This window comes from Aulonocara sp. 'chitande type north' Nkhata Bay, linkage group LG7, assembly GCF_057382095.1.
Source record: "Aulonocara sp. 'chitande type north' Nkhata Bay isolate Kocher_YH1m ecotype deep benthic linkage group LG7, A_spYH_male_GT1.1, whole genome shotgun sequence".
NCBI lineage: Eukaryota > Metazoa > Chordata > Actinopteri > Cichliformes > Cichlidae > Aulonocara > Aulonocara sp. 'chitande type north' Nkhata Bay.
The window spans coordinates 67994552-68020780 of record NC_141350.1 but is presented as its reverse complement, the minus strand read 5'-3'; the positions used below and the strand labels follow the sequence as shown (position 1 = coordinate 68020780).

Sequence of the window (26229 nt, the reverse complement as noted above, 5' to 3'; positions counted from 1 at the left end):
CCGGGGTCCAGTGTAATTATTTAGAATCATTCAGAGCTGCTCGAGCAGGTTTGGATGGTTGGCCTCAAATGTTTAAGGTGGAAATGAGCAGAATCGATTTAATCTGCAGAAAAAGAGTTGGAGATGACTAATGTGAGACTGAGGAATTGTTTGGTTGATGAATTTTAAAAAGCAGAGATGTTTTAAATGAAAGATGGCAGCTGCACCAGTGTTTTTCATTTAGCAAATGGAACCAAGTTCAGCTTTTGGCACTTTGCACCAAATCATTTTCCTGCAAGTTGTTTCAACAGGTGTCGTTACAGCGATGAAGGGAACGGCTTTGAGCAGGGAGGTCGTTCTTTGGTTTCACGTGAAATCTGAGCTGCAGTGTTCAGGACAGCCGTGAGAAGAGCTGGCGACGTTTAAGTCTGACTTGACACCGCCACAGGAGGTTGGAGCGACTTGTTTCATACGCTGTGACGCAGATGTTTGAAGGATCTTTGAGGTGTTTGTGAGGTTCTGCCAGAAAAAGGTGGTTTGAGTGTTTTAACACAAAGAACAAAATGTTTCCAAGACTGCAAAGCGTCCAGACTTCCACTCATTTATCTTTGAAACAGTTGAAATTCAGAGACGTGCAGAACAAACAAAGCTAAATCTTCCAGCTGTTTGGGTTGATCACACACAGCACAGAGCGAAGGATGAGCCTTCGAGGCAGCACTCTTTCATTCAACTCCCTGAATTTGGTATTGATTAATGTTTGTTTAACAAAAGTTAAAATCAACACGTTGTGTTTCCTCTTCAGGATGATTCTAATCAGTCTTGTTGTTCCTCCAGTTGTGTCACCACACTGCGCAGTTTATCCAGCAGCACTGCACAGGAGAAAATATCAAGACTGTAATAATGAACAGAAACAGTAATCACATGTACTCAGTCACAGAGTAACTGAACTCACCTCCAGCTGATGGCCTCTGGAAGCAGTCGTAGGCCCGGCACTCGTTGATCAGCTGTCCCAGTTCTGCAGGACAGTCATCAGGAAGCGGCTCTTGATACTTCTCTTCATACACCTTCTGATAAATTTTTTCATCTGAAAAACCTACGAGACATTTGAAGACACGTCAGGAGGAGAAGTCGATGGAGAGGACTCCAAATCTTAGTTTAAATCTGCAGTGAGTGTAGTTTAGACACAAACCTTCAAAAGGATTCTTACAGGTTACAATTTCCCACAGGATGATTCCAAAACTGAAACAAGTTCAAAAGGAAATTTGATCATTTGACAAACCACAGCAGGTCTGAAATCAGTAAAGTGTTCTGAGGTCAGCCAGGAGCTGTTTTCACACAAACCCCCAACCAGAGGAGTCTCGCTCCGATGGCACATGTAAGTCACTTCTACATCAGCTTCACTTTCAGACCCACAAGCTAAGTCCATCTTTTAGAAAGTTTATGAATGAGGGCCTTTGAGCACACCTCTGTGGACCCACAGCCGTGGGGTCTCACCTGTACATCTCCCACTCTTTGCAGTAGCTGAAGCTGGCGTCGTGGAACTTCTCGGGACAGTGGTAGCACAGCGACCTCACGGCTCTGTCCTCCGTCTGCCTTTTCAGAGACGTCTCTGTTTTCGACAGCCTGAAACCTCCCAGCTGGAAACGACAACCAAACCGTCACATGAAGCAAATATGTTCAGCTGCAAGGAATCCCAGCATGCATTGCCTTCAGTACCTTGACGGTGTAGTCTTTAGTCACCAGGAACTTGCTGCTGTTGATGGACCCGTGAACCCTCCATTTTTCCTCTGTGTTGTGCAGTCTAAGATACGACAGGTAAAGTCATCATCACCAACATGACTCTATGAACGACACGGTCACTGTGAAGCTGCCCAACTCTAAAGAAGATGCAATGATTTGCAGACCTCAAACTTTACTCACAGAACTCAGAAAACATATCGAAGGTTTCAGCTGAGAAACTTTACAATGCAAAGAAAAAGTATTGGCTCCTTTTGAACTTGAGGGCAGGAACATATCTCCTAAAAGTCGGGCCGTGTTTCCCGCTGTGTAGAGTTCCTCTTCTTTTAACAACAGCCTGTAACTTTGTGTGAACTGAGGCTGCCGTACTTCTGGGAGAGGAACACTCCCGGGTCTCCTTCGTTCTGTTTGGTTTCACGATGCTCCAGATGTTCTCAGCTGGTAGGCCGCGTCGCCACCTGCACTCTTCTACTGAGAAGCCGTGCTGTTGGAACGGATGCAGTCTGTGGTTCAGCATCATCCTGCAGAAACATAAAGGCCTTCCCTGGACGGAGCATATGTTGCTCTAAAGCCTGTATATACCTTTCAGCATTGATGGAGCCTCTCCAGATGTGCCAGCTGCCAGTTTCGTTGATACAATCCCCAACCCATCAGAGACTTTGACCGAAGCACTGATAACGAGCGGGATGGTCCCTCGCCTCTTCATTAACCCGATTAGGTGCAAAATGTTCCTCCATCTTTTCCTCGTAGCACCACTTACTGTTCCAGCCTCCAACTTTTTCTGTGTGCTGTTGTAGATAAAATAACTCTGACCCTGATGAGATCTGCAGATCGTTGCCTTCTGTCTTCATTTACATTTTACACAGGGTCCCAACTTGTTTGGAGTTTAGGTTAGAATCTGTAATAAAGCAGACACACTGACCGATAGAGTCCTCGTACTGCATCCAAACACATGTGAGCTTTCCTGATCCAGGTCAGAGTGAGGTCAGAGTCCAGAACCTGGCGAAGACTTCCTTTCTCACAGTACTCCATGATGATGAAGAACTGAGGCTTGGGTCCTACAGGCAGGCACAAGGACAAGTTATTACAGGTTTGTCACTGAGTGTATTTATCTGTGATGTTTTCACGTATTTATATGTGGGGATAGCGTGTAACAGACACTCTGGTCCACCGTGAGGATCCCCCCCTGACGTGGACACGCATGCTTCAGTTGATACTGATAGCAACACCGCAGGAGAAATGCCAGCACAGGCATCCAGTATCTGTAGTTTCAGGTGCTGCACATCTCGTATCTTCACACCATAGACAATTGCCTTCAGATGACCCTAAAGATAAAAGTCTAAGGGGGTGAGATCGGGAGACCTTGGGGGCCATTCAACTGGCCCACGACGACCAATCCACTTTCCAGGAAACTGTTCATCTAGGAATGCTCGGACCTGCACCCATAATGTGGTGGTGCACCATCTTGCTGGAAGAACTCAGGGAACGTGCCAGCTTCAGTGCATGAAGAGGGAAACACATCATCATGTAGCAATTTCAAATATCCAGTGGCCTTGAGGTTTCCAATAAGTTGGATGTGTCACATGGCTACAGGGGGATCACACTCCTCAGCCTCCCTGGGAAAGTCTATGCCAGGGTGCTGGAAAGGAGAGTTTGTCCGTTAGTCGAACCTCGGATACAGGAGGAACAATGCGATTTTCGTCCTGGTCGCGGAACACTGGACCAGCTCTTTATCCTCTCGAGGATACTTGAGGGTGCATGGGAGTTTGCCCAACCAGTCTACATGTGTTTTATGGATTTGGAGAAGGCATTCGACCGTGTCCCTCGGGGTGTCCTGTGGGAGGTGTTGCGGGAATATGGGGTGTCTGGCCCATTGCTACGGGCCATTCGTTCCCTATACAACCGTTGCAAGAGCTTGGCGCAGCCAAGTGGCGGAGGGCTTTCGCTTTGGTGGCCTCAGAATCTCATCTCTGATTTTTGCAGGTGATGTGGTTCTGTTGGCTTCATCGGGTGAAGGCCTCCAGCTCGCACTGGAACGGTTCGCAGTCGAGTGTGAAGCAGCGGGAATGAGGATCAGCACCTCCAAATCTGAGGCCATGGTTCTCAGCCAGAAAAGGGTGGAGTGCCCACTCCGGGTCGGGGATGAGTTCCTGCCCCAAGTGGAGGAGTTCAAGTATCTCGGGGTCTTGTTCGCGAGTGATGGGAGAAGGGAGCCGGAGATCGACAGACGGATTGGTGCAGTGATGCAGACGCTGCACCGGTCCGTCGTGGTGAAGAGGGAGCTGAGTGTAAAAGCGAAGCTCTCAATTTACCGGTCGATCTACGTCCCTACCCTCACCTATGGCCACGAGCTGTGGGTAGTGACCGAAAGAACGAGATCGCGGATACGAGCGGCAGAAATGAGCTTCCTCCGAAGGGTGGCTGGCCTCTCCCTTAGAGATAGGGTGAGAAGTTCGGCCATCCGGGAGGGGCTCAGAGTAGAGCAGCTGCTGCTCCACATCGAAAGGAGCCAGCTGAGGTGGTTCGGGCATCTGACAAGGATGTCCCCTGGGCGCCTCCTGGGTGAGGTGTTCCAGGCATGTCCCACCGGGAGGAGGCCCCGGGGCAGACCCAGGACACGCTGGAGAGATTATATCTCTCGGCTGGCCTGGGAACGCCTTGGTATTCCCCCGGATAAGCTGGAGGAGGTGGCTGGGGAGAGGGAGGTCTGGGCCTCTTTGCTTAGGCTGCTGCCCCCGCGACCCGGCCTCGGATAAAGCGGATGAAGATGGATGGATGGATGGGTGTCACATGGCCCTCTTCCTATTGAAAAAACAAAAGTTGTATCCAAGATGGCCGACTTCTAAATGGCCACCATGGTCACCACCCATCTTGAGGAGTTTGCCCCCTCACATATACTAATGTGCCACAAACAGGACTTTAATATCACCAACCATTCCCATGTTATTACCGTGTATCCATATAAATGGCCCACCCTGTGGTTCAAGCCAAGAAATCACTGGTGACCAAGCAAGCTATGAAGTCCGTTCCTTCTGTGCCAGGTACGACTAAGCTGATGAAATGTGTTAGTATTGTCTGTCCGTTCCTGTTTTCACTTTAGGGTTAGCCCCTGCTGTGGATTTCTGTTTTCATCTGTCCTTCTTTCTTTTTTTGAACCCTTCTTATCTACGTGTAAAGTCTTGGCTGACGCTCTCGTTTTCATGCACTGCAGTTAATTTTTCAGGTTTGGCTCAAATACAAGTGCTCGTTCCAAAAAATATGCACCTCTGTGTTCACACGCTCACCGTTCTCATCCTGGATGCAGATTCCAAACATTCGCAGGATGTTGGGCGACTCAAACTGCTTCATGGTGTCGACTTCCTTGTTGAAAATAGACTTCACGTCTCTGGATGTGGAGAAAATGTTTGATGGCAGTGAATACAGCAGGACACAGAGAGCACTGGGAGCCTGAGCTGGAACAGCATATAAGTGAATGTGTGTGTTATTTTCTAATGGGAAGGACTATTTTCCTGTGTTTCTTCCCAGTATGGGGCTGAACTGTGGCACTGACCGTGCACTGGTGTTCATGGGGTCGAGGTATCTCTTGATGGCCACTGGGAATCCCTGATATTCTCCTTTGTAGAGCTCGCAGCTCGCTGTTGTCTTGAAGGGCTTTTTGGGATGTTGATACTTCAGTTCATCTGGTTTAATCTGTCGCACAGCCACGCTGCTGAAACTGGGCTTATTCACTGTGAACAAAAAAGATAAAGACTCCAATGATAAATCCCACTTTCTCAACATAAGATGTGTGTTTTGTCAGTAAGTCACCATTCACAGACTTGTTTATGACACAACTCTGCGCAGGGCCGCTCAGCGATGTCGTACTCACACATCTGCACCACTTTGTCCAGCTGTCTCAGTATGGTGTTGGTTTTCTCCTGCTGCTCTTTCATGTAGTCCATCAGCACTGAAGAACAGAGAGAAACACAAACTCTGAGTCTGGTCCAAACGCTCTAACAGGATTTATTCTAAGTGTGGAAACACTGAGAGGAACAGAATCCGCTTTGGTGAACCAGGATCAAAACACTAAAGAGCTCTGCTTGAACGTCTCTAAAGACAAATTCAGTTTCTCCTCACATTTGGTCATCTCCGTGTCGTCCTCCTTCCCGTCCATTTCGTCTTCTGTCTCTCTCTGTCTAAACACCTCGTACAGCATCTTGCTCTGTTCTGATTGCAGAGCTAGACACAGGGCCTGGTAAGCATCGTTGAGCCGCTCGCTCACCGTATCAAACTCTTCTCCGTGGCTGCCCGATTTCAGGATGCGCTCCACCAAGTTGGCTGCCGTGTATTTTTCAATTAGCCTCTGTGTTGACTCCAGAGTTAGGATCAGCTCCTCGACGGCTTTCTTTACCTCTGGAGAGAACTCTGTGATGGACTTCACCACATCCTCGAGGGCTTTGACTCGGACCGAAATCCGCTGGCAGCGCTTTTTGTTGGCCTTCACCTTTTTAGCCAGCTTGTAGATGTTTGTGGCAGCAGAAAAGAAGGGCTTTACTGTTTCCATGATGAGCTGAAGAGACAGAGAGGACAGTTTATAACAGGAAAAATGCAACAAATCAAAGCACATCCATCAATGCTTCAATGCTCAGGAGGCGTCCTACTGAACTCAACTGGCTTCTGTTAATGTGTAAGAGTCGTGTCTCTGCTCTGAGCTGCTCAGAGCTCCTCACCCACTTAGTCCTGCAGACCCCTCACCAACCCATCTGTCTCCAGCTCCACTCTCTCCTCACTTGTGAAAAGGAAAGATACTTTTGAGTCAAACTCGTAGCTGAAAGCCTGGGACCAAAGCCAGCAACTATGACAATATTACATGGTGTGTAACCAAGTAGGTTTTTAGTCCTTCCTCTCACGTCTCAGTAAGTCTTAGTTTGTTGCTCCTTCATCTTTGGCATCACGCCTTCATGTCTTTGCAGCTACCTCTCAAAGACAAATCAAGACCTTGGATTACTCTCCAGTGTTGATCCACACACAAAGACCACACAGATTTGGCTTTTGTGGACTCGCTACATCATGAATTTATCTGTTTGGCTCGTTTGGCTCTCAGCGAAGGCGGTCGCACTTTTTCTCCTCTCCTCCTTCCCCTTATCTTCCCTGCTTAGCCTCTTGTGTCCTTGTCTTGTCTCGTGTGCATTAGTTTCCCTGGAACAGTCTGTCACTGTCGTTCTCTAAAACCTAAAAGAATTATGGATTTGATCAACTGGTCTCTGAATGCTATTGACACCCTTTTCTCAACGAGAAGTCTGGGCTCGGGAGAGCCTGAGTGCCCTGGAGGGACTTTCCCTGCCGGATACACGATGGATGGGTGGCAGACCTGGAGGATCTTGTGCCTGGCGGGACTGTCGATCGAGGACGCTGAAGATATCTACCTATTCGGAACCATGATAACAGGGTTCTTGTTGATCGGAGCTGGCTTGGCCCTGACCTATCGGAGAAATAAGAGAGCGGAACCGGCTGTTCAAACCCCCCCAAGGCTGCCCGCTGGGATTGAAGCGATGGGACGAGGCGCGACCTCTCACAACGAACCCAGCATGGGTAACACCTTGGAGACGCTTACAGCTGCCGTTAAGACTCAAAATAACACCATTGAGCGTTTGATGGGATACATCAAAGAGAGGCCTGCTCAAAATGAGACCCTTGAGCGAAAGTTGGATCACATCGCAGAACGGCTCACTGCAGTTGTGAGGTCTCAGAATCACAAGAATGACAACACCACGGAACAGAAGTTTGATACCATCATGGGGAGGCTCGCGGCTCTACAACGGGAGATTGAGAGACCAGTGTCAGAGTGTTAAAGAGTAGCTTGAAATTCTCAGCTGCTCACATAAAAGAAAAATCAACAACATCAACATGCGGACACCACGGCGCCAGCTGCTCAGGCCCAAGGCTGGAGCCGAACAACAACTCCCTGATAACGTCTGTGTGATGACTATTCTTCCCATCCCATGCAAGGCCACCTGGGTTGGCTAGCAGACTGTTTAATTAGCCTGATAGGGCGAAGGACACTGTCTCAGCTGAACTATGGACACACACACACATACACTTACACTGATAAGCACTCACACATCCCCCCTCCCCTTCCAATGCCTTCGATGCTTGTTGCCTCCTGGGAACACGAGGCGGGTCTGAGCCCGCGCTGGAGAGTCGGCGCAGTGGCAGGATGGCTGCTGTGTTGCCTGGGTGAACTCCTTACCCCCTACCCAACCCTGTTGCTGGTCACGTGCTCCATAATGTTGTACTGTGGATATTTATGTGCTTTTCTGTGCAGAGGAGTTATTTTGTTTCCTGTTCTCATGCTGTCCTCCTATAGCCCAGCATGAGCAGAGGTCTCTTTTTTTCCTCTTGTACTTTCCCATTGTAGCGCAGCTGGACTGGCCATCGGGTATGCCCGAGGTTTCTGGCATCTGCCCGGTGGGCCGCTGGCGATTTTTTGTTTTTATGGGCCGATCGATTTTTTTTTGGAAGGGTATAAATAATGAAAGGTGTTGGATTGGCCAATTGGTCATGATCGACTCTGGGCTGGACCAATTACAGCCGAGGAGGTCGGATGCACCCTCCCCCTTGTTTAGCAATCTTATAGACGAACTAAAGAAAATGGAGAACAAAAAAAGGAAAGGAGGTGCAGAAAAAATTAGGGCCAAAAAGAAACAAGCCCTTCAGGCAGACGCTGCCAAATGTGTAAAAATAACTGAATTGTTTGGCGGTAGCTATGGCATAGCTTCCACAGATTTAGCAACATCAGCAAGTGGTGGAGGCCAGCAGGTGGATAAGGGAAAGGGGAGGCAAGAGGAGGAGAGACCGAGGCGGCCGCCGGTCATAGTGGCAGAGGAACTGAACTTCAGGTAAGAAGTTATGACCTGGGCCCTGTTTCAGGAAGCCGGTTTAGTGCAAACTCTGAGTAAGTATACCCTGAGTTAACGAAAACTCTGGGTTTTCGGTTTCACAAAGCGAGTTTAGATTAATTCTGAGTGAGTTACTATGACGACACACTCCGTGAAGCTAACCTGCCCCCTAGCAGGTTTACTTCAACTAACCCTGACCTTCTCCGCCTCTTTGTCAGAAACCTGACAGTAGGAAGTGTCAGACATGGCGTGCTCCTTCCTTGAAGAGCCAGTAGATGTTGAAGCCCAAATTCTCCGCAGAGCTCTCCGCCGGGAGAGAGTGATTAGAGCGTGTTCGGACATTTTATCATTTCCTGATGATTTTCTGTGTGAACGTTACCGTTTCTCAGCACAATCTATAAGTTATTTGAATAACATCCTCAGGCCTAATATTGCTCATGTGACACATCGCGGACATGCTCTCAGTTCTGTACATATTATTTGTATCGCACTTCGGTTTTTTGCAAACGGGAGCTTTCTGTATAATATTGGTGACGCTGAGCACGTTTCCAAGGCTACCGTCTGTCGGGCAGTCAGGAATGTTACAGTTGCACTGAAACGTCTCCTGTACTCGTCTGTGGTGTTCCCCGATCATAGACCCACAAGATTTATCAAAGAGGGATGCCACAAAATTGCAGGTATCAGGATGAACAAAACTTAATTCATGATGTGGTGATACTTGGACTACTACTTAAATTTTACATTTATTCTCACGGTTCCCAGGCGTGATTGGCTGTATAGATGGCACTCACATTCCAATCATTGCTCCTTCAGTAAATGAAGGAGACTATGTGAACAGGAAGTCTTTCCACAGCATTAATGTACAGGTACATAGTTCCCTGTAGCATTTCAAACTGACAAATTATTTCATTATAGTAATGGATGCTAATTTGTGTTCTCTGCACTGTGAAGATCATATGTGATGCTGCCAACATTATCACAAATGTGGAAGCCAACTGCTCAGCCTCTGTGAGTGGTGGTGGTGGAGGACCCCCACCTGTTTTTCAGGCCTCCGCTTTTTTTCTGTTGGCTATAACGGGTCACATTTGAGCATACAGAGTAAGCAAATATGTACTTGTAATGTGCTCAGATAATTTCAATAAGTGCTTACAGAGGGGAAATTAATGTAGCCTCTAACTGCAATTGATTTACATGGGACAAACAGACCAAGCACTATGGCTCATAATACAATTACACCTTACCTGTTTGGACTATATTTTTATATTTCATTTTTACTTGCTGCCAGGAACGTTTGGGGCCTGTTGGGTTGCACCTGCGCTCACATCACATCACAAAATAAAATGTATGAAATAAAAAATAAAATATAATAAAATAAGGTGTTAAATGGGTGGAAATCCCTAGATCAATGTTTAAATTAACACTCACGCATTGACTCTGTCGGCTATGTTTTGCCATGCATGCTCCCTTTCTTTTGCAGCTGAGCCTGTGTTACTTTTTTTCCGCAAAATTTGCATGTTATCGGCATATGCTGCCATCAGAATTTTGGCCTCAAGCGCTGTAAGATACATTGACCGCGCCTTCTTTCCCTCCGTCTCCATGGTGACTCGCTTACTCTGTGCTCCACTAATCAGGGCTTTATGTATCCTCGTGCGCGCGCTTCACTTGGGGTTAAAGCAACTCCGCGTTGACTGAACTAATTGTTATCAGCCTTTCTGAAACCGAATATTCCGAGTTGGACAGTTCGGGGTTACTCAACCCTGAGTATCGTTTTTCACTCTGAGTTTTCTAAACCGGCTTCCTGAAATAGGGCCCTGCTGTCTATCTGTGTCAGATATAAACCAAGTTTAGTTGTAGTTTGTTTTCGTTGTGCTGACTTTTTACAGTCGCTTAGAATAACTGGTACTGCTACTAGCTAGCATGACGGAGTTTATATACTGCTGGGCGGGTGCTATGAAGTTACTGATAGTAAATTTTATTTTATGCTTAAGGTTAGTTTCTCAAACTCTTCAAAATCTTAACAAATTGTGCCAATCCTTACATGTTGCACCAGGCTGATTTATCAAAAGTGGAGAAGTCTATGGAGAGATGGAGAGATGACTTTATGTCATCCATGAGGGATGCATTTGACATATGTTTCACATATTATAGCCCAACAAGTTACTCATAGCAATTTAAATACGAGCAATCACTATTGCAGTTAATAATACAACAGCTTCTTGCCATTTTTTGTGTTTCTTTTTATCGCTGTGTAACTGAGTTCAATTGAAAGCCTGTGTGTGCTAGTACCTCTTGCCACAAGTTCTCAGAATCCTTTGCGGTTTTACCCCTGAATGACGTCACATTTTTGGTGGGCCGGTCTCTAGTCAAAATGCCCGGGCTGATTTTTTGTCCCAGTCCAGCACTGCATTGTAGTGTACATTTCAGTGGTTTTCTGTAATGCAACCATTCTCTGACTTGTATCGCCATGTGATGTCTGTGTTGTGTGTGTAAGGTCGGGGGGGCGGGTTCATTCCACTGCAGGGCAACCTGCCACTGCATGTGGTGAATAAACTTTGAACTTGAACTTGTAAATTTATAGGCTGCAGCAGAAATGTCCTTATATCCCAGGTTTCTGTGGCCCGGAGGCCTGGGTACTTTTACCTTTTTAAAATGTAATTATTTTTGTGATAAAATAAGCATTTTATAGTCTAAAAAACTAATAACAGGGACATATTAGGGTTTTTTAGAGTGTGGAGAGCGTTTTTATGGCTTACAAATAATAAAATTAACATATGGTTTCTACTTGATGGATTTTCACCTGTCGCGGGGTCCCAGAGGTTTTATCTGTAATGTGTTTACTTGGTAAGTAGAGTTTAGTGAACAGGATTTACAAAGGGGTTATAAAGAAATGACCTTAGTTTTTTTACAATGACTGTGTTATTTCACCTACATTATAACCACCCTGGTTCTTTTTGGCGGATTAAAATATCTTTACAGAACTGTTGTTAGACTTGCTGCAGTTTCTGCAGCCCTCTTGGCCACGTCTCTCTTAAGAAAGACATTTTAATGTCAGTGAGACTTTACAGACTTTAACTGGATAAATAAACACATTTAAAAGTGACTTTGCCAAACACTGATTGCAGCGTCTGCTCACAGGAATAATGTTTGGAGCTCAGATGAACTGATATCATTCATGAGGGAAACATTCAGAGCTCAACTGGTAATGTGGCATACCGGGCACCTAACAGCATCCCGTTGGTTCATTTTCATTACTGACACTGGATTGTCCTATGAAATCTCTTTTATGTGACAGACCCCGCCCCTAACTTCGCTGTGCACTCACTCGCAAAAGAAGTGGCGAAAAGATGGAGCTGATAATCTGAGAGAAAACAATAGAAACTAAAAATAGATGCTGAGAATGTGTGGAATGAATGACAGGTTAGCGGCCGTTAGCTGCTGCACCGCGATCAGCAGGAAAAGAAACAACCAGTAACAGCTGGCAACAACCAGTAACCGGGCCTCCCAGTCACAGCAGGCTGTAGCTGCTCCAGCTGTGGAGAAGTGAGGAAGAGGCGAGGGAGGTGAAAGTAACGTGGTGAGCAAACAGAATGAAGTGTGTAAAACACAGTCAGGAGTCGAACCCTCAACCTTCAGCTCCACAGGCGAGCAGCGTTAAGACGTCAGCATCCAGCTGCTGGTTTGTTACGTCACCCTGTGCCACGTGGAGCAAAAACACCAGCGCGGATTTTTTTGTCCCAGTTCAGCTCGGAATACATCGCATATTAAAGGCCAACAAGCCACTTTCTGCGGTTTAAATACGGACAAACGCTTTTTCACCAAACACGAGCTTTCTGGCTTCGTGCTTTCCTCTGTTTCACTGAGAGAGGCTGAAACAAACAAACAGCAAAACGCCATAATCCGGGGAGTACTGTCCAAAAACAGACCAGCTGTGAGCAAAGAGCAGAAAAATGCAGAAAAACCGTTTACCTCTGAGATAAAGTTGCTCTTCTTCACAGGAGTTTGCTGTCAGAGCACCACAAGAAAACGAAAGTAGCTCCTGCTTCCTGTTTATGTCTCCCAGCTAAGCGACCGTGGTTAACACGCCTGCATGAGTCACTATGTCCCAGAAGCAGCACACTGCACAGCCACACCCGAGCCCGGCACTTAAACGTCTTCATGAAAAGACACCAGAGGGATTTCTGTTGTTACTATTAAACAAAATCACCTCAACAGACAAAAAGCTTTTTATTTCATGCAAACCTCGCCTGCCTCCAGGAGTCACTTGAGTTAAGTAGAGGATACTCAGGGCAGCCTGCTGGCTTTCCTGAGCCTGCCAGGACAAACCTGAAAGGTTGAATAATATAACACAATAACAGTCGCATCAAGGTGCTTCGTACTGTAAGGTCGACTCTACAATAATACATACACAGAAAGTAGCTCACAAGCCTCCATTGCACTGGAGATTTGCATACTTTGATGAGCATACTTTTTTTTACCATGTTGTGCAAAGCAATGACCAGTAGGACAAAGCACATATTGTCCTCTAGTATAATGAGGAGGGAGAATCAATGTTCAGGAAGATCCAGGGTTAGAAGATATAGAAAATATTGTCAATATTTAGAGCACATGCTACCCTTTCTCTGAAAAAGCACATCAGCCACCTGCAGAAGTGGAAGAAGGCTATGAAGTGAAGAAAAGTGATGAAGAATCTGAACTATGTTCAAGTAGGTTCTCAGGCATCCAGGACATGGTAGTCTGAGGAGCTTGGAGAGAAAGTGATAAGATAAGATAAGATAAGATAAGATAAGATAACCTTTATTAGTCCCACACGTGGGAAATTTGTTTTGTCACAGCAGGAAGTGGACAGTGCAAAAGTTATGACGCAAAAATTAGAATACAATAAGAATAAATACAGTACACAGCTGTACAGAATAGAATAAAATACTATATACAGTAGAATAAAATAAAATAAATATACAATAAGATAAAAATAGAATACAAATACAAATACTATATACAACTGAGTAAAAATACAACGATGACAGAAAGGATTATTGCACTTAGTATTATTGCACATGTATGGATGTGTGTGCTTGTTCAGTTAAAGTCTTTGTTGTGGAGTCTGACAGCAGTGGGGAGGAAAGACCTGCGAAATCTCTCCGTCCCACACCGTGGGTGCCGCAGTCTCCCACTGAAGGAGCTGCTCAGTGCTGTCACAGTCTGCTGCATGGGGTGGGAGATGTTGTCCATCAGGGATGACAGCTTAGCCGCCGTTCTCCTGTCACTCACCACCTCCACTGGGTCCAGAGGGCATCCTAGAACAGAGCTGGCCCTTCGGATCACCCTGTTCAGTCTCTTCCTGTCCCCAGCAGAGATGCTGCCGCCCCAGCAGACCACACCATAAAAGATAGCAGAAGCCACCACAGAGTCATAGAAGGTCTTCAGGAGTGGGCCCTCCACCCCAAACGACCTGAGTCTCCGCAGCAGGTACAGCCTGCTCTGCCCTTTCCTGTAGAGGGCGTCTGAGTTATGAGTCCAGTCCAGTCTATTGTTCAGATGAACACCAAGGTACCTGTAGCTGTCCACAGCCTCAATGTCCATACCTTGGATGTTCAGTGGTTGCAGTGGAGAATGCTTGTGCCTGCGGAAGTCTACCACCAGCTCCTTGGTTTTACTGGCGTTGATCTGGAGGTAGTTCAGCTGGCACCAGTCCACAAAGTCTTGGGTCAGACCTCTGTACTCCTTGTCGTCCCCATCAGTGATGAGGCCAACTATTGCAGAGTCATCAGAGAACTTCTGCAGGAAGCACTGGGTGGAATTGTGGGAGAAGTCTGCAGTGTAGATGGTGAAGAGGAACGGAGCCAGAACCGTTCCCTGTGGGGCCCCCGTACTGCAGACGACCCTGTCCGACACACAGCCCTGAGTCCTCACATACTGTGGTCGGTCGGTGAGGTAGTCCAGGATCCAGGTAGTGAGGTGATGGTCCACTCCAGAGTTCTCCAGCTTGTCCTTCAGAACCGAGGGAAGAATGGTGTTGAAGGCACTGGAGAAATCAAAGAACATGATTGGGCTTCTTGAAGTTTCTTGAATTTTCAGAATGTGAAACTGAAATAGAAGATGTGTCAGAGGACTACACATCATCCATTTCAATTATGATGAAGACAAAGAATCAAGCAAGAAAGAGGAGTCAGCTGAGACAGAGGAATATTTGCAGTAATGTGAGGAAAACTGTCATGGTCCCCGGCCAGCCCAGTGTGGCCACAAGTGTTTGTTGTTTTTCTCTCGCTCTCTCTCTCCTACCTGTCTGCCTGGGCGGAGCTCTGATTGGGCTCCTGCCCTTGGCTCACGCACCTGCAGCTGATCTCGAGCGAATTGCAGTTCTCTGGCTCTTAAGGCTGGGGCTCTGAGCTATTCGTCGCTGGAATATTGAGTAACTCTCGTTTACCTGGATCAGCCCTTTTGTGACTCCTGGACCCCGTGAGTAGGAGAGTGAGCTGAGCTGCTTGTGTGGAGACTGTTTGGACGAGGAGCAGAGCGAGTGCGAAGAAGTGTGTCTCCCCAGCCTATTGATCCCCGGGACCCTGGTGTTTCCCCCCTCCCTTCACGTGTATATAGCGCACCAGTGTGATTAAAAAAGTGTCGTTGAACTGTGCTACCTCAGTCTGCGCCTGAGTCCGTTCCACCCCCGTGACAGAAACACTGATCTGGTCTTCTAACCTTCCCAGTGACAGACGATGCCTGACTCTCTCATGTGCCTCAGAGAAAGATGATCTACCACAGTCCAAGCACATGTGCCAGGTCCCATACTCCTTCAGTGGCTTTTCTACTCGAGTACTGAAAGCATTATACACAGTGTATTCTGCTTGTATTCTGCTTTTTAATGTTCACGTGCCAATGGATGCATCAGAGACCAAGTTGGGGTTCAGTAACTTGCCCAAGGACACCTTGGTAAGAACTCCAGACTAGAGCACACAGAGATTGAACCAACAACCATCCAATTAGCAGATGACCTGCTCTACAGCCAACTCAATGATGAACAAGGAGGGACAACAAGAGAGGAAGAAAAATGGACCGAATGCAGCTGTAGGCATATGTGGGTGTGTTGATTCTTACTGCCGTGCATCCAGTAGAGTCGCTACGGCCAGTTTATGACATCCTGAGTCTGGTAGAGAAGTTTTCATGCTGACACAAGATTAATCATAGAAGCACAAAAAGGACATAATTTCTTGATAAAGACACAATAGATGATCGTCGTTCATGACACAAACGTGCTCCCATTTGAGGTGTATGATGTGTGTTGGTGTTGACTTGACTTGAAACACAAGTGGGTGTTCCTCCTGCTGTGATGTAAGATCCTGGTACTGATGTGACTGTATGAGCACCAAGTCCCCTTCAGAGGACTCTGTCCCCTCCAACAGAACATCCAAGTAAACCAGGGAACTTTGAGACAAAAACATGGGCAGCATGTGATGCAGGTCCAGCTGTACATGGAACATGCTCGTGTGCGATGGCAAACCGTCTGTCCTGCAGTCAGGACACGAGTTGTCCCTAACATTGCAGGTTTCCAAAAGAAAACAATCACCTGTAACAGCTTGTTTACTGTATATGCCCCTTGGCCTGCAACTGCAGAAAGAATGCCGTCCATGATGGGACCAGTGCAGAGGAATAAACCTGAGCTTCCTCCTGCACTTGGGTCAAATATGGACACGCCTTTGTCCTCATGAAAGTTTGCCTTCACTCAGACTCATGCCCTCCTACCATGCCAAAATATAGAAAACTGTCAGGCAATGAGTTGGAATAAAGTTGAATAAAACCTTGAAACACAGAGATGGATGATATTTTATACTTGTTGCTTCAAAGCAAACGGGGTCATTTTTGAGCCCTGAGGACCACAGGTGTGATTATGTGCTGCCAGTAAAAAACTTGAAGTAGTTTAAAAACAGCTTTCTAAATTAACTTTGACATAAAGCCGTCTGTGACCATCTGTTAAAGCAGCCAACTCTGGTTGTGAAACGATCCTCATGATAACTGATGATTTCATTTATTGTTTACCCGAAAACAAAGAAAAAATTCATTTTTATGAGGTTTTTATCAGATTTAAATTTGAAATGGAATAAAAAAAATGTTTAAAAATGTTTGAATTAAGTTTTAATTAAAAGTGGGGGGAAATCCACTTCATATTAATTAAGTATCAATCAAACCAGATGGGGACATTTTTGTCCCCTGAGGACCACAGGTGTATGGAAATCAGGAGGACATTTTGAGGGTTAAGGCCTTTCTGCATCTGCCTCACTTCTTTTATATACAGTCTATACTTGCAGTGGAGTTTTTTTAGAAGTAAAATACTGTTTCCTTGCAAAATACTACACATAGATACTCTACACGTGTATGTATGAATGCACGTGGAAGTGTAGAGCACCCCTGCATCGTTGCAGATTCAGATTTGGTTCAGAAATGTTTCAGTGAGAGTGAATCTACTCGTTCACACTGACAGATGGGGAAGAAGCTTTTGTCTGGTTTCTGTTTTGGCAGAGCTGTTTGGATTCAGCCACACTGAAGGTCTGATAAACGAGTCAAAAATGTCCCTCCTGTGTCATGCACACACTTCCATGATGGAAAACTGAGGAAGTGTGTGTGCAGCTATGCACAGTTTCTGCTTCCTGGATAAAACTGACTGTTGGGGGCGTGGCCTTTAACTGACAGACAGGAACAGAAAGCAAAGAGGCAGAGCAGCAGACTGCCGTGTGAAGAAGAGCAGACTTTACCTGACAGGTAAACCGTCTTTCTCCTGCTTCTCCTCTTTGCTCACAGCTGGTCTTTTTCATTTGATGACTCAGTTAAGACACTCGTTTGAAAATTCACCTAAAAAGTTTCCTGATTTCCTGAGCTTGGTGATTTTTTTGTGTGTGGATCACCTGTGGAGGTTTTCTGAGGTTTTGTGTTTGAGAGGTAGCTGCAGAGGATACACCCATGAGCGGTTATGATGCTGAGACTTTAATTTCAGACTTTTCCTTTGAGAGGAAAGGTGTCAGGTTAGATGGTGGATGAGGACCCCAAATGCAGACTGATGGGCGAGCAGGCATCAACTGAAAATGGCTTTTTATTCTAGGCGAGGTAATCACTGAAGCTGAGGCAGACACATAACAAAGGCTGGGATAACGCTGGTAACAGGGTAGCTACAGAGAAACGTGCTATTAACACAAACAAGCAAACTAGGGAGAAAGGGAACATCAGGGAACAAGACCGGGGAAAGTAAAACTGAACACTTACCAAAATAAAACCGATGGAGCGTTGTCAGTGCGCGGGGAGGCCGGGCAAACATAAAGAAAGAACCGATAAACAGAGCATGAAGGTATAAACTACTGCTTTCTACATCATGTGAACCTTGTCATGGTCCCTGGTTTTGAGCTACTTGGACTTTGATTAGAAAAATCATTTCTCGGTGGGTCTTTTTGAGGCTGATGTCCTCCTCCCTTTGTGTTTCCTTGTATTGTGCGTGTTGGTAATTGTGTTTCATTCACATCCTGTTTCGTAGTTTAGCTTGCAGACTGTCTTCCTGTTGAGAAACTCTGGCTCTGAAGCTGAAGCCGTGTCGCAGGGAATGAGAAGAGAGCCACGAGTGTTCATCAAGAGTTAAAACTAAATGTGGAGAATCACCAGTTAAACACTGACTGATTAAAAGCTGTTAGTGCTGAACAAAAAAAGGTTTAAAAAGGTTTTTATTTTCTATGCATACACAGAGTTAAACAGAAGACAGATTTTTCATCTTTAGTCTCAATGATGAGGGGTTTTCTTACATCTGCACAGCTGTTTGACCATTTAGCAACAGCAGGAAGGAAAAACTCTCTTTTAACAGGAAGAAACCTCCAGCAGAACCAGGCTGAGGGAGGGGCGGGGCCATCTGCTGCGACCGGTTGGGGGAGAAACAGGACAAAAAAACTCTCTTTCCTTGATGAACATTACCCTGAATTCTGCCGTTGCTTTTTACAATTTAACTTCACCAAACATTCAAGCGATCACTTCCTAGGTGAGGGAGCGATGTGTTGCATTTCCTGTTATAAACTGTCCTCTCTGTCTCTTCAGCTCATCATGGACACTTTAGAGCCCATCTGGTCCACCTTCTCAGGGATTTACACCCTGGCTGAAAAGGTGAAGGCCAACAAAAAGCGCTGCCAGCGGATTTCGGTCCGAGTCAAAGCCCTCGAGGATGTGGTGAAGTCCATCACAGAGTTCTCTCCAGAGGTAAAGAAAGCCGTCGAGGAGCTGATCCTAACTCTGGAGTCAACACAGAGGCTAATTGAAAAATACACGGCAGCCAACTTGGTGGAGCGCATCCTGAAATCGGGCAGCCACGGAGAAGAGTTTGATACGGTGAGCGAGCGGCTCAACGATGCTTACCAGGCCCTGTGTCTAGCTCTGCAATCAGAACAGAGCAAGATGCTGTACGAGGTGTTTAGACAGAGAGAGACAGAAGACGAAATGGACGGGAAGGAGGACGACACGGAGATGACCAAATGTGAGGAGAAACTGAATTTGTCTTTAGAGACGTTCAAGCAGAGCTCTTTAGTGTTTTGATCCTGGTTCACCAAAGCGGATTCTGTTCCTCTCAGTGTTTCCACACTTAGAATAAATCCTGTTAGAGCGTTTGGACCAGACTCAGAGTTTGTGTTTCTCTCTGTTCTTCAGTGCTGATGGACTACATGAAAGAGCAGCAGGAGAAAACCAACACCATACTGAGACAGCTGGACAAAGTGGTGCAGATGTGTGAGTACGACATCGCTGAGCGGCCCTGCGCAGAGTTGTGTCATAAACAAGTCTGTGAATGGTGACTTACTGACAAAACACACATCTTATGTTGAGAAAGTGGGATTTATCATTGGAGTCTTTATCTTTTTTGTTCACAGTGAATAAGCCCAGTTTCAGCAGCGTGGCTGTGCGACAGATTAAACCAGATGAACTGAAGTATCAACATCCCAAAAAGCCCTTCAAGACAACAGCGAGCTGCGAGCTCTACAAAGGAGAATATCAGGGATTCCCAGTGGCCATCAAGAGATACCTCGACCCCATGAACACCAGTGCACGGTCAGTGCCACAGTTCAGCCCCATACTGGGAAGAAACACAGGAAAATAGTCCTTCCCATTAGAAAATAACACACACATTCACTTATATGCTGTTCCAGCTCGGGCTCCCAGTGCTCTCTGTGTCCTGCTGCATTCACTGCCATCAAACATTTTCTCCACATCCAGAGACGTGAAGTCTATTTTCAACAAGGAAGTCGACACCATGAAGCAGTTTGAGTCGCCCAACATCCTGCGAATGTTTGGAATCTGCATCCAGGATGAGAACGGTGAGCGTGTGAACACAGAGGTGCATATTTTTTGGAACGAGCACTTGTATTTGAGCCAAACCTGAAAAATTAACTGCAGCGCATGAAAACGAGAGCGTCAGCCAAGACTTTACACGTAGATAAGAAGGGTTCAAAAAAAGAAAGAAGGACAGATGAAAACAGAAATCCACAGCAGGGGCTAACCCTAAAGTGAAAACAGGAACGGACAGACAATACTAACACATTTCATCAGCTTAGTCGTACCTGGCACAGAAGGAACGGACTTCATAGCTTGCTTGGTCACCAGTGATTTCTTGGCTTGAACCACAGGGTGGGCCATTTATATGGATACACGGTAATAACATGGGAATGGTTGGTGATATTAAAGTCCTGTTTGTGGCACATTAGTATATGTGAGGGGGCAAACTCCTCAAGATGGGTGGTGACCATGGTGGCCATTTAGAAGTCGGCCATCTTGGATACAACTTTTGTTTTTTCAATAGGAAGAGGGCCATGTGACACCCATCCATCCATCCATCTTCATCCGCTTTATCCGAGGCCGGGTCGCGGGGGCAGCAGCCTAAGCAAAGAGGCCCAGACCTCCCTCTCCCCAGCCACCTCCTCCAGCTTATCCGGGGGAATACCAAGGCGTTCCCAGGCCAGCCGAGAGATATAATCTCTCCAGCGTGTCCTGGGTCTGCCCCGGGGCCTCCTCCCGGTGGGACATGCCTGGAACACCTCACCCAGGAGGCGCCCAGGGGACATCCTTGTCAGATGCCCGAACCACCTCAGCTGGCTCCTTTCGATGTGGAGCAGCAGCTGCTCTACTCTGAGCCCCTCCCGGATGGCCGAACTTCTCACCCTATCTCTAAGGGAGAGGCCAGCCACCCTTCGGAGGAAGCTCATTTCTGCCGCTCGTATCCGCGATCTCGTTCTTTCGGTCACTACCCACAGCTCGTGGCCATAGGTGAGGGTAGGGACGTAGATCGACCGGTAAATTGAGAGCTTCGCTTTTACACTCAGCTCCCTCTTCACCACGACGGACCGGTGCAGCGTCTGCATCACTGCACCAATCCGTCTGTCGATCTCCGGCTCCCTTCTCCCATCACTCGCGAACAAGACCCCGAGATACTTGAACTCCTCCACTTGGGGCAGGAACTCATCCCCGACCCGGAGTGGGCACTCCACCCTTTTCTGGCTGAGAACCATGGCCTCAGATTTGGAGGTGCTGATCCTCATTCCCGCTGCTTCACACTCGACTGCGAACCGTTCCAGTGCGAGCTGGAGGCCTTCACCCGATGAAGCCAACAGAACCACATCACCTGCAAAAATCAGAGATGAGATTCTGAGGCCACCAAAGCGAAAGCCCTCCGCCACTTGGCTGCGCCAAGCTCTTGCAAAGGTTGTATAGGGAACGAATGGCCCGTAGCAATGGGCCAGACACCCCATATTCCCGCAACACCTCCCACAGGACACCCCGAGGGACACGGTCGAATGCCTTCTCCAAATCCATAAAACACATGTAGACTGGTTGGGCAAACTCCCATGCACCCTCAAGTATCCTCGAGAGGATAAAGAGCTGGTCCAGTGTTCCGCGACCAGGACGAAAATCGCATTGTTCCTCCTGTATCCGAGGTTCGACTAACGGACAAACTCTCCTTTCCAGCACCCTGGCATAGACTTTCCCAGGGAGGCTGAGGAGTGTGATCCCCCTGTAGCCATGTGACACATCCAACTTATTGGAAACCTCAAGGCCACTGGATATTTGAAATTGCTACATGATGATGTGTTTCCCTCTTCATGCACTGAAGCTGGCACGTTCCCTGAGTTCTTCCAGCAAGATGGTGCACCACCACATTATGGGTGCTAGGTCCGAGCATTCCTAGATGAACAGTTTCCTGGAAAGTGGATTGGTCGTCGTGGGCCAGTTGAATGGCCCCCAAGGTCTCCCGATCTCACCCCCTTAGACTTTTATCTTTAGGGTCATCTGAAGGCAATTGTCTATGGTGTGAAGATACGAGATGTGCAGCACCTGAAACTACAGATACTGGATGCCTGTGCTGGCATTTCTCCTGCGGTGTTGCTATCAGTATCAACTGAAGCATGCGTGTCCACGTCAGGGGGGGATCCTCACGGTGGACCAGAGTGTCTGTTACACGCTATCCCCACATATAAATACGTGAAAACATCACAGATAAATACACTCAGTGACAAACCTGTAATAACTTGTCCTTGTGCCTGCCTGTAGGACCCAAGCCTCAGTTCTTCATCATCATGGAGTACTGTGAGAAAGGAAGTCTTCGCCAGGTTCTGGACTCTGACCTCACTCTGACCTGGATCAGGAAAGCTCACATGTGTTTGGATGCAGCACGAGGACTCTATCGGTCAGTGTGTCTGCTTTATTACAGATTCTAACCTAAACTCCAAACAAGTTGGGACCCTGTGTAAAATGTAAATGAAGACAGAAGGCAACGATCTGCAGATCTCATCAGGGTCAGAGTTATTTTATCTACAACAGCACACAGAAAAAGTTGGAGGCTGGAACAGTAAGTGGTGCTACGAGGAAAAGATGGAGGAACATTTTGCACCTAATCGGGTTAATGAAGAGGCGAGGGACCATCCCGCTCGTTATCAGTGCTTCGTTCAAAGTCTCTGATGGGTTGGGGATCGTATCAACGAAACTGGCAGCTGGCACATCTGGAGAGGCTCCATCAATGCTGAAAGGTATATACAGGCTTTAGAGCAACATATGCTCCGTCCAGGGAAGGCCTTTATGTTTCTGCAGGATGATGCTGAACCACAGACTGCATCCGTTCCAACAGCACGGCTTCTCAGTAGAAGAGTGCAGGTGGCGACGCGGCCTACCAGCTGAGAACATCTGGAGCATCGTGAAACCAAACAGAACGAAGGAGACCCGGGAGTGTTCCTCTCCCAGAAGTACGGCAGCCTCAGTTCACACAAAGTTACAGGCTGTTGTTAAAAGAAGAGGAACTCTACACAGCGGGAAACACGGCCCGACTTTTAGGAGATATGTTCCTGCCCTCAAGTTCAAAAGGAGCCAATACTTTTTCTTTGCATTGTAAAGTTTCTCAGCTGAAACCTTCGATATGTTTTCTGAGTTCTGTGAGTAAAGTTTGAGGTCTGCAAATCATTGCATCTTCTTTAGAGTTGGGCAGCTTCACGGTGACCGTGTCGTTCATAGAGTCATGTTGGTGATGATGACTTTACCTGTCGTATCTTAGACTGCACAACACAGAGGAAAAATGGAGGGTTCACGGGTCCATCAACAGCAGCAAGTTCCTGGTGACTAAAGACTACACCGTCAAGGTACTGAAGGCAATGCATGCTGGGATTCCTTGCAGCTGAACATATTTGCTTCATGTGACGGTTTGGTTGTCGTTTCCAGCTGGGAGGTTTCAGGCTGTCGAAAACAGAGACGTCTCTGAAAAGGCAGACGGAGGACAGAGCCGTGAGGTCGCTGTGCTACCACTGTCCCGAGAAGTTCCACGACGCCAGCTTCAGCTACTGCAAAGAGTGGGAGATGTACAGGTGAGACCCCACGGCTGTGGGTCCACAGAGGTGTGCTCAAAGGCCCTCATTCATAAACTTTCTAAAAGATGGACTTAGCTTGTGGGTCTGAAAGTGAAGCTGATGTAGAAGTGACTTACATGTGCCATCGGAGCGAGACTCCTCTGGTTGGGGGTTTGTGTGAAAACAGCTCCTGGCTGACCTCAGAACACTTTACTGATTTCAGACCTGCTGTGGTTTGTCAAATGATCAAATTTCCTTTTGAACTTGTTTCAGTTTTGGAATCATCCTGTGGGAAATTGTAACCTGTAAGAATCCTTTTGAAGGTTTGTGTCTAAACTACACTCACTGCAGATTTAAACTAAGATTTGGAGTCCTCTCCATCGACTTCTCCTCCTGACGTGTCTTCAAATGTCTCGTAGGTTTTTCAGATGAAAAAATTTATCAGAAGGTGTATGAAGAGAAGTATCAAGAGCCGCTTCCTGATGACTGTCCTGCAGAACTGGGACAGCTGATCAACGAGTGCCGGGCCTACGACGGCTTCCAGAGGCCATCAGCTGGAGGTGAGTTCAGTTACTCTGTGACTGAGTACATGTGATTACTGTTTCTGTTCATTATTACAGTCTTGATATTTTCTCCTGTGCAGTGCTGCTGGATAAACTGCGCAGTGTGGTGACACAACTGGAGGAACAACAAGACTGATTAGAATCATCCTGAAGAGGAAACACAACTCGGAATAAAACAGGAAGATAACTGTCAGGATCCGTGGGCGTTGACGTTAATATTTTAGTTTTTCTCATTATTGTATTTTCTACATATTCTGTTCTTTATCTGGAGTGCCAGAAAGCACTCTTGCCTTCATTCCACAAATGAAGGCAAGAAGCCTTCATGTCTCCAATGTTTTATTAGCTCTAAACCAGTGTTGGTCAAGTTACTTGAAAAAAGTAATCAGTAACCAATTACTGATTACTTCCTCAAAAAGGTAATCCCATTACTTTACTGATTACTTATTTTCAAAAGTAATTAATTACTTAGTTACTTTTTAAAAACACGATTTACAACCTGAATAGGTAATGAAGCGATAGATCTTTCAGCCCAATTCTACTTTTTCTGCATAATCCATCATACAAAATGTAATCAAATGGAAAAGTCTCTTTTTAAAACTTGTTTTATTAGTTTTAATCTTTTAACTTTATGCATCAAGCAAAAATTTAATTATATGCAACATTCTCTGCACGCTCATACTCTCTGCCGCACTCGACATATGATCCATTGTTGATCTGCACACAGCTGTTGTCACGAACGTCGCACTCGCTTACGTCACTGTCATGAGACACTCTCGCAAAAAAACGACGGTTTTAGTAACGCAGCGTTCCTACGGAAAAGTAACGGTAATGTAATTACCGATTTTGTAATAGTAATCCCTTACTTTACTCATTACTTGAAAAAAGTAATCAGATTACAGTAACGCGTTGCCCATCTCTGCTCTAAACAGAGCGTCCAGGCCAAATCCCCGCCCCTCACTCACCCCGCCTCCAATGTTATTTTAAGGATGTTGAATTGTACATAAAATCAATATCAGACTCCACCAGCAAAAAGTCTCTCAAAACACAACATATATGTGAATTTTTTGTGAATCGTTTTTTTACCCCTGGTTATTTGTATTCATGTTCTATTCTCTTGTATACTTCATCTGTGTGTGTGTTGTAAACTCATTGTTTGTTTAACAAAGTTCTTGTTTTAAAAAAATTGTATCCTGTATCGCAATATTTTGGAATAAAAGGTTTATAGGATGTACTTAAAATAAATAAGAACAATCGACTTTGCCAGCAAAATCTAAATTGTGTTTTTGTTACTATTGATGCTGCTGAGAAATAAACATGGTTCCAATTAAATGTTTGTTGACCCTCTGGGTTTGTTCAAAAATCCCTTCAGCTTGTTCGTGGACAAAAGTGTCAGATTAGGTCTATTTTTTATTAGTTTTATGGGTTTTTTGATACTTTTTCTGCATAAAGTTCTTTTTTCACAAATATAAAATAGTCATTACGTTTTACATTTTTAACCCTTAAAACAACATTTTTTTGGTACAATATGCTTGTTGGAAGAAAACCTCAAAACTCACCATTTCATATATTAGCAGTGTTACTTGTGTTATTAATAGTAGAGTCTGGGACATGTAATTGATTACCATCAACATTGATTATTATGAGAGCAAAAAAGACAAAACTCCCTCTCAGCTTGTTCATGACCACAAATGGCCACCTTTTGTTTACGTTCACAAAATGCTACAAGATTAATATTTATTAAAACATTTTTCTACTTTGACCGAGTTGACTCTTTACATTAGCACCAGTCCTTGCCATCAAAACTTTATCCAAATCCATTTTTTACCCTTTAAATGCCTGTTAGATTATATATTACCAGTAACTTTTCAGATAAAAAAGGTAATAAAGTTCAAATTCTTTCACCATATCATTGATGAAACTAACTTCTTTTCATCTCAGCATCGGGGACAAGGCTGTTAATTGTTAAGGTCACCAGTGTGCGCCCCATTTCTTTGAGGATCACTCTTCAGTTGTAGGTTTTAGAGGACTCCTACTACTGTGAAGTGGTTTTATGGGACAAAGGCATTGTTTTCCACATCATCCAGGAGATTGTAGAAAAGAGCAGTGATGCCCTTCTTGCCAGAAAATAAGTGATCTGGAAGCTGTTAGGCTTACTTACAGCAGCGGCCCTTTCTGCACCTGCATGAACTCCAGGACACATTTACGAACAGTGTTTGTTGCTGTTTGTGTTGCAGC

General features: G+C 45.9%; 3 protein-coding genes across 4 annotated transcripts; 2 read left to right on the top strand and 1 right to left on the bottom strand.

Annotated features, from left to right (window-relative positions):
• Window positions 1-610: 610 nt before the first annotated feature.
• On the bottom strand, window positions 611-17979 carry LOC147326814 (mixed lineage kinase domain-like protein). Of its 2 annotated transcripts, none has more exons than XM_086302171.1 (11): window positions 17844-17979; window positions 5833-6265; window positions 5585-5662; window positions 5267-5444; window positions 5001-5101; window positions 2639-2774; window positions 1696-1780; window positions 1474-1616; window positions 1169-1218; window positions 932-1072; window positions 611-848 (listed from the first exon to the last, which is right to left on the bottom strand). In XM_086302171.1, the coding sequence occupies exons 2-11, from the start codon at window positions 6257-6259 to the stop codon at window positions 793-795; spliced, it is 1395 nt and encodes a 464-aa protein (XP_086158297.1). In that variant the 5' UTR covers window positions 6260-6265; window positions 17844-17979; the 3' UTR covers window positions 611-792. The 2 variants fall into 2 exon arrangements, with proteins under 2 accessions (XP_086158297.1, XP_086158296.1); XM_086302170.1 differs by lacking the exon at window positions 17844-17979 and adding an exon at window positions 12561-12668 and having other exon boundaries at window positions 616-848.
• LOC147326815 (uncharacterized) lies at window positions 6867-7547 on the top strand. Its single transcript, XM_086302162.1, has one exon. The coding sequence runs from the start codon at window positions 6939-6941 to the stop codon at window positions 7545-7547; it is 609 nt and encodes a 202-aa protein (XP_086158288.1). The 5' UTR covers window positions 6867-6938.
• On the top strand, window positions 17304-25323 carry LOC147326813 (mixed lineage kinase domain-like protein). The gene is made up of 11 exons (XM_086302172.1): window positions 17304-17345; window positions 18657-19089; window positions 19260-19337; window positions 19478-19655; window positions 19821-19921; window positions 22149-22284; window positions 23143-23227; window positions 23307-23449; window positions 23705-23754; window positions 23851-23991; window positions 24075-25323. The coding sequence occupies exons 2-11, from the start codon at window positions 18663-18665 to the stop codon at window positions 24128-24130; spliced, it is 1395 nt and encodes a 464-aa protein (XP_086158298.1). The 5' UTR covers window positions 17304-17345; window positions 18657-18662; the 3' UTR covers window positions 24131-25323.
• Window positions 25324-26229: the final 906 nt, after the last annotated feature.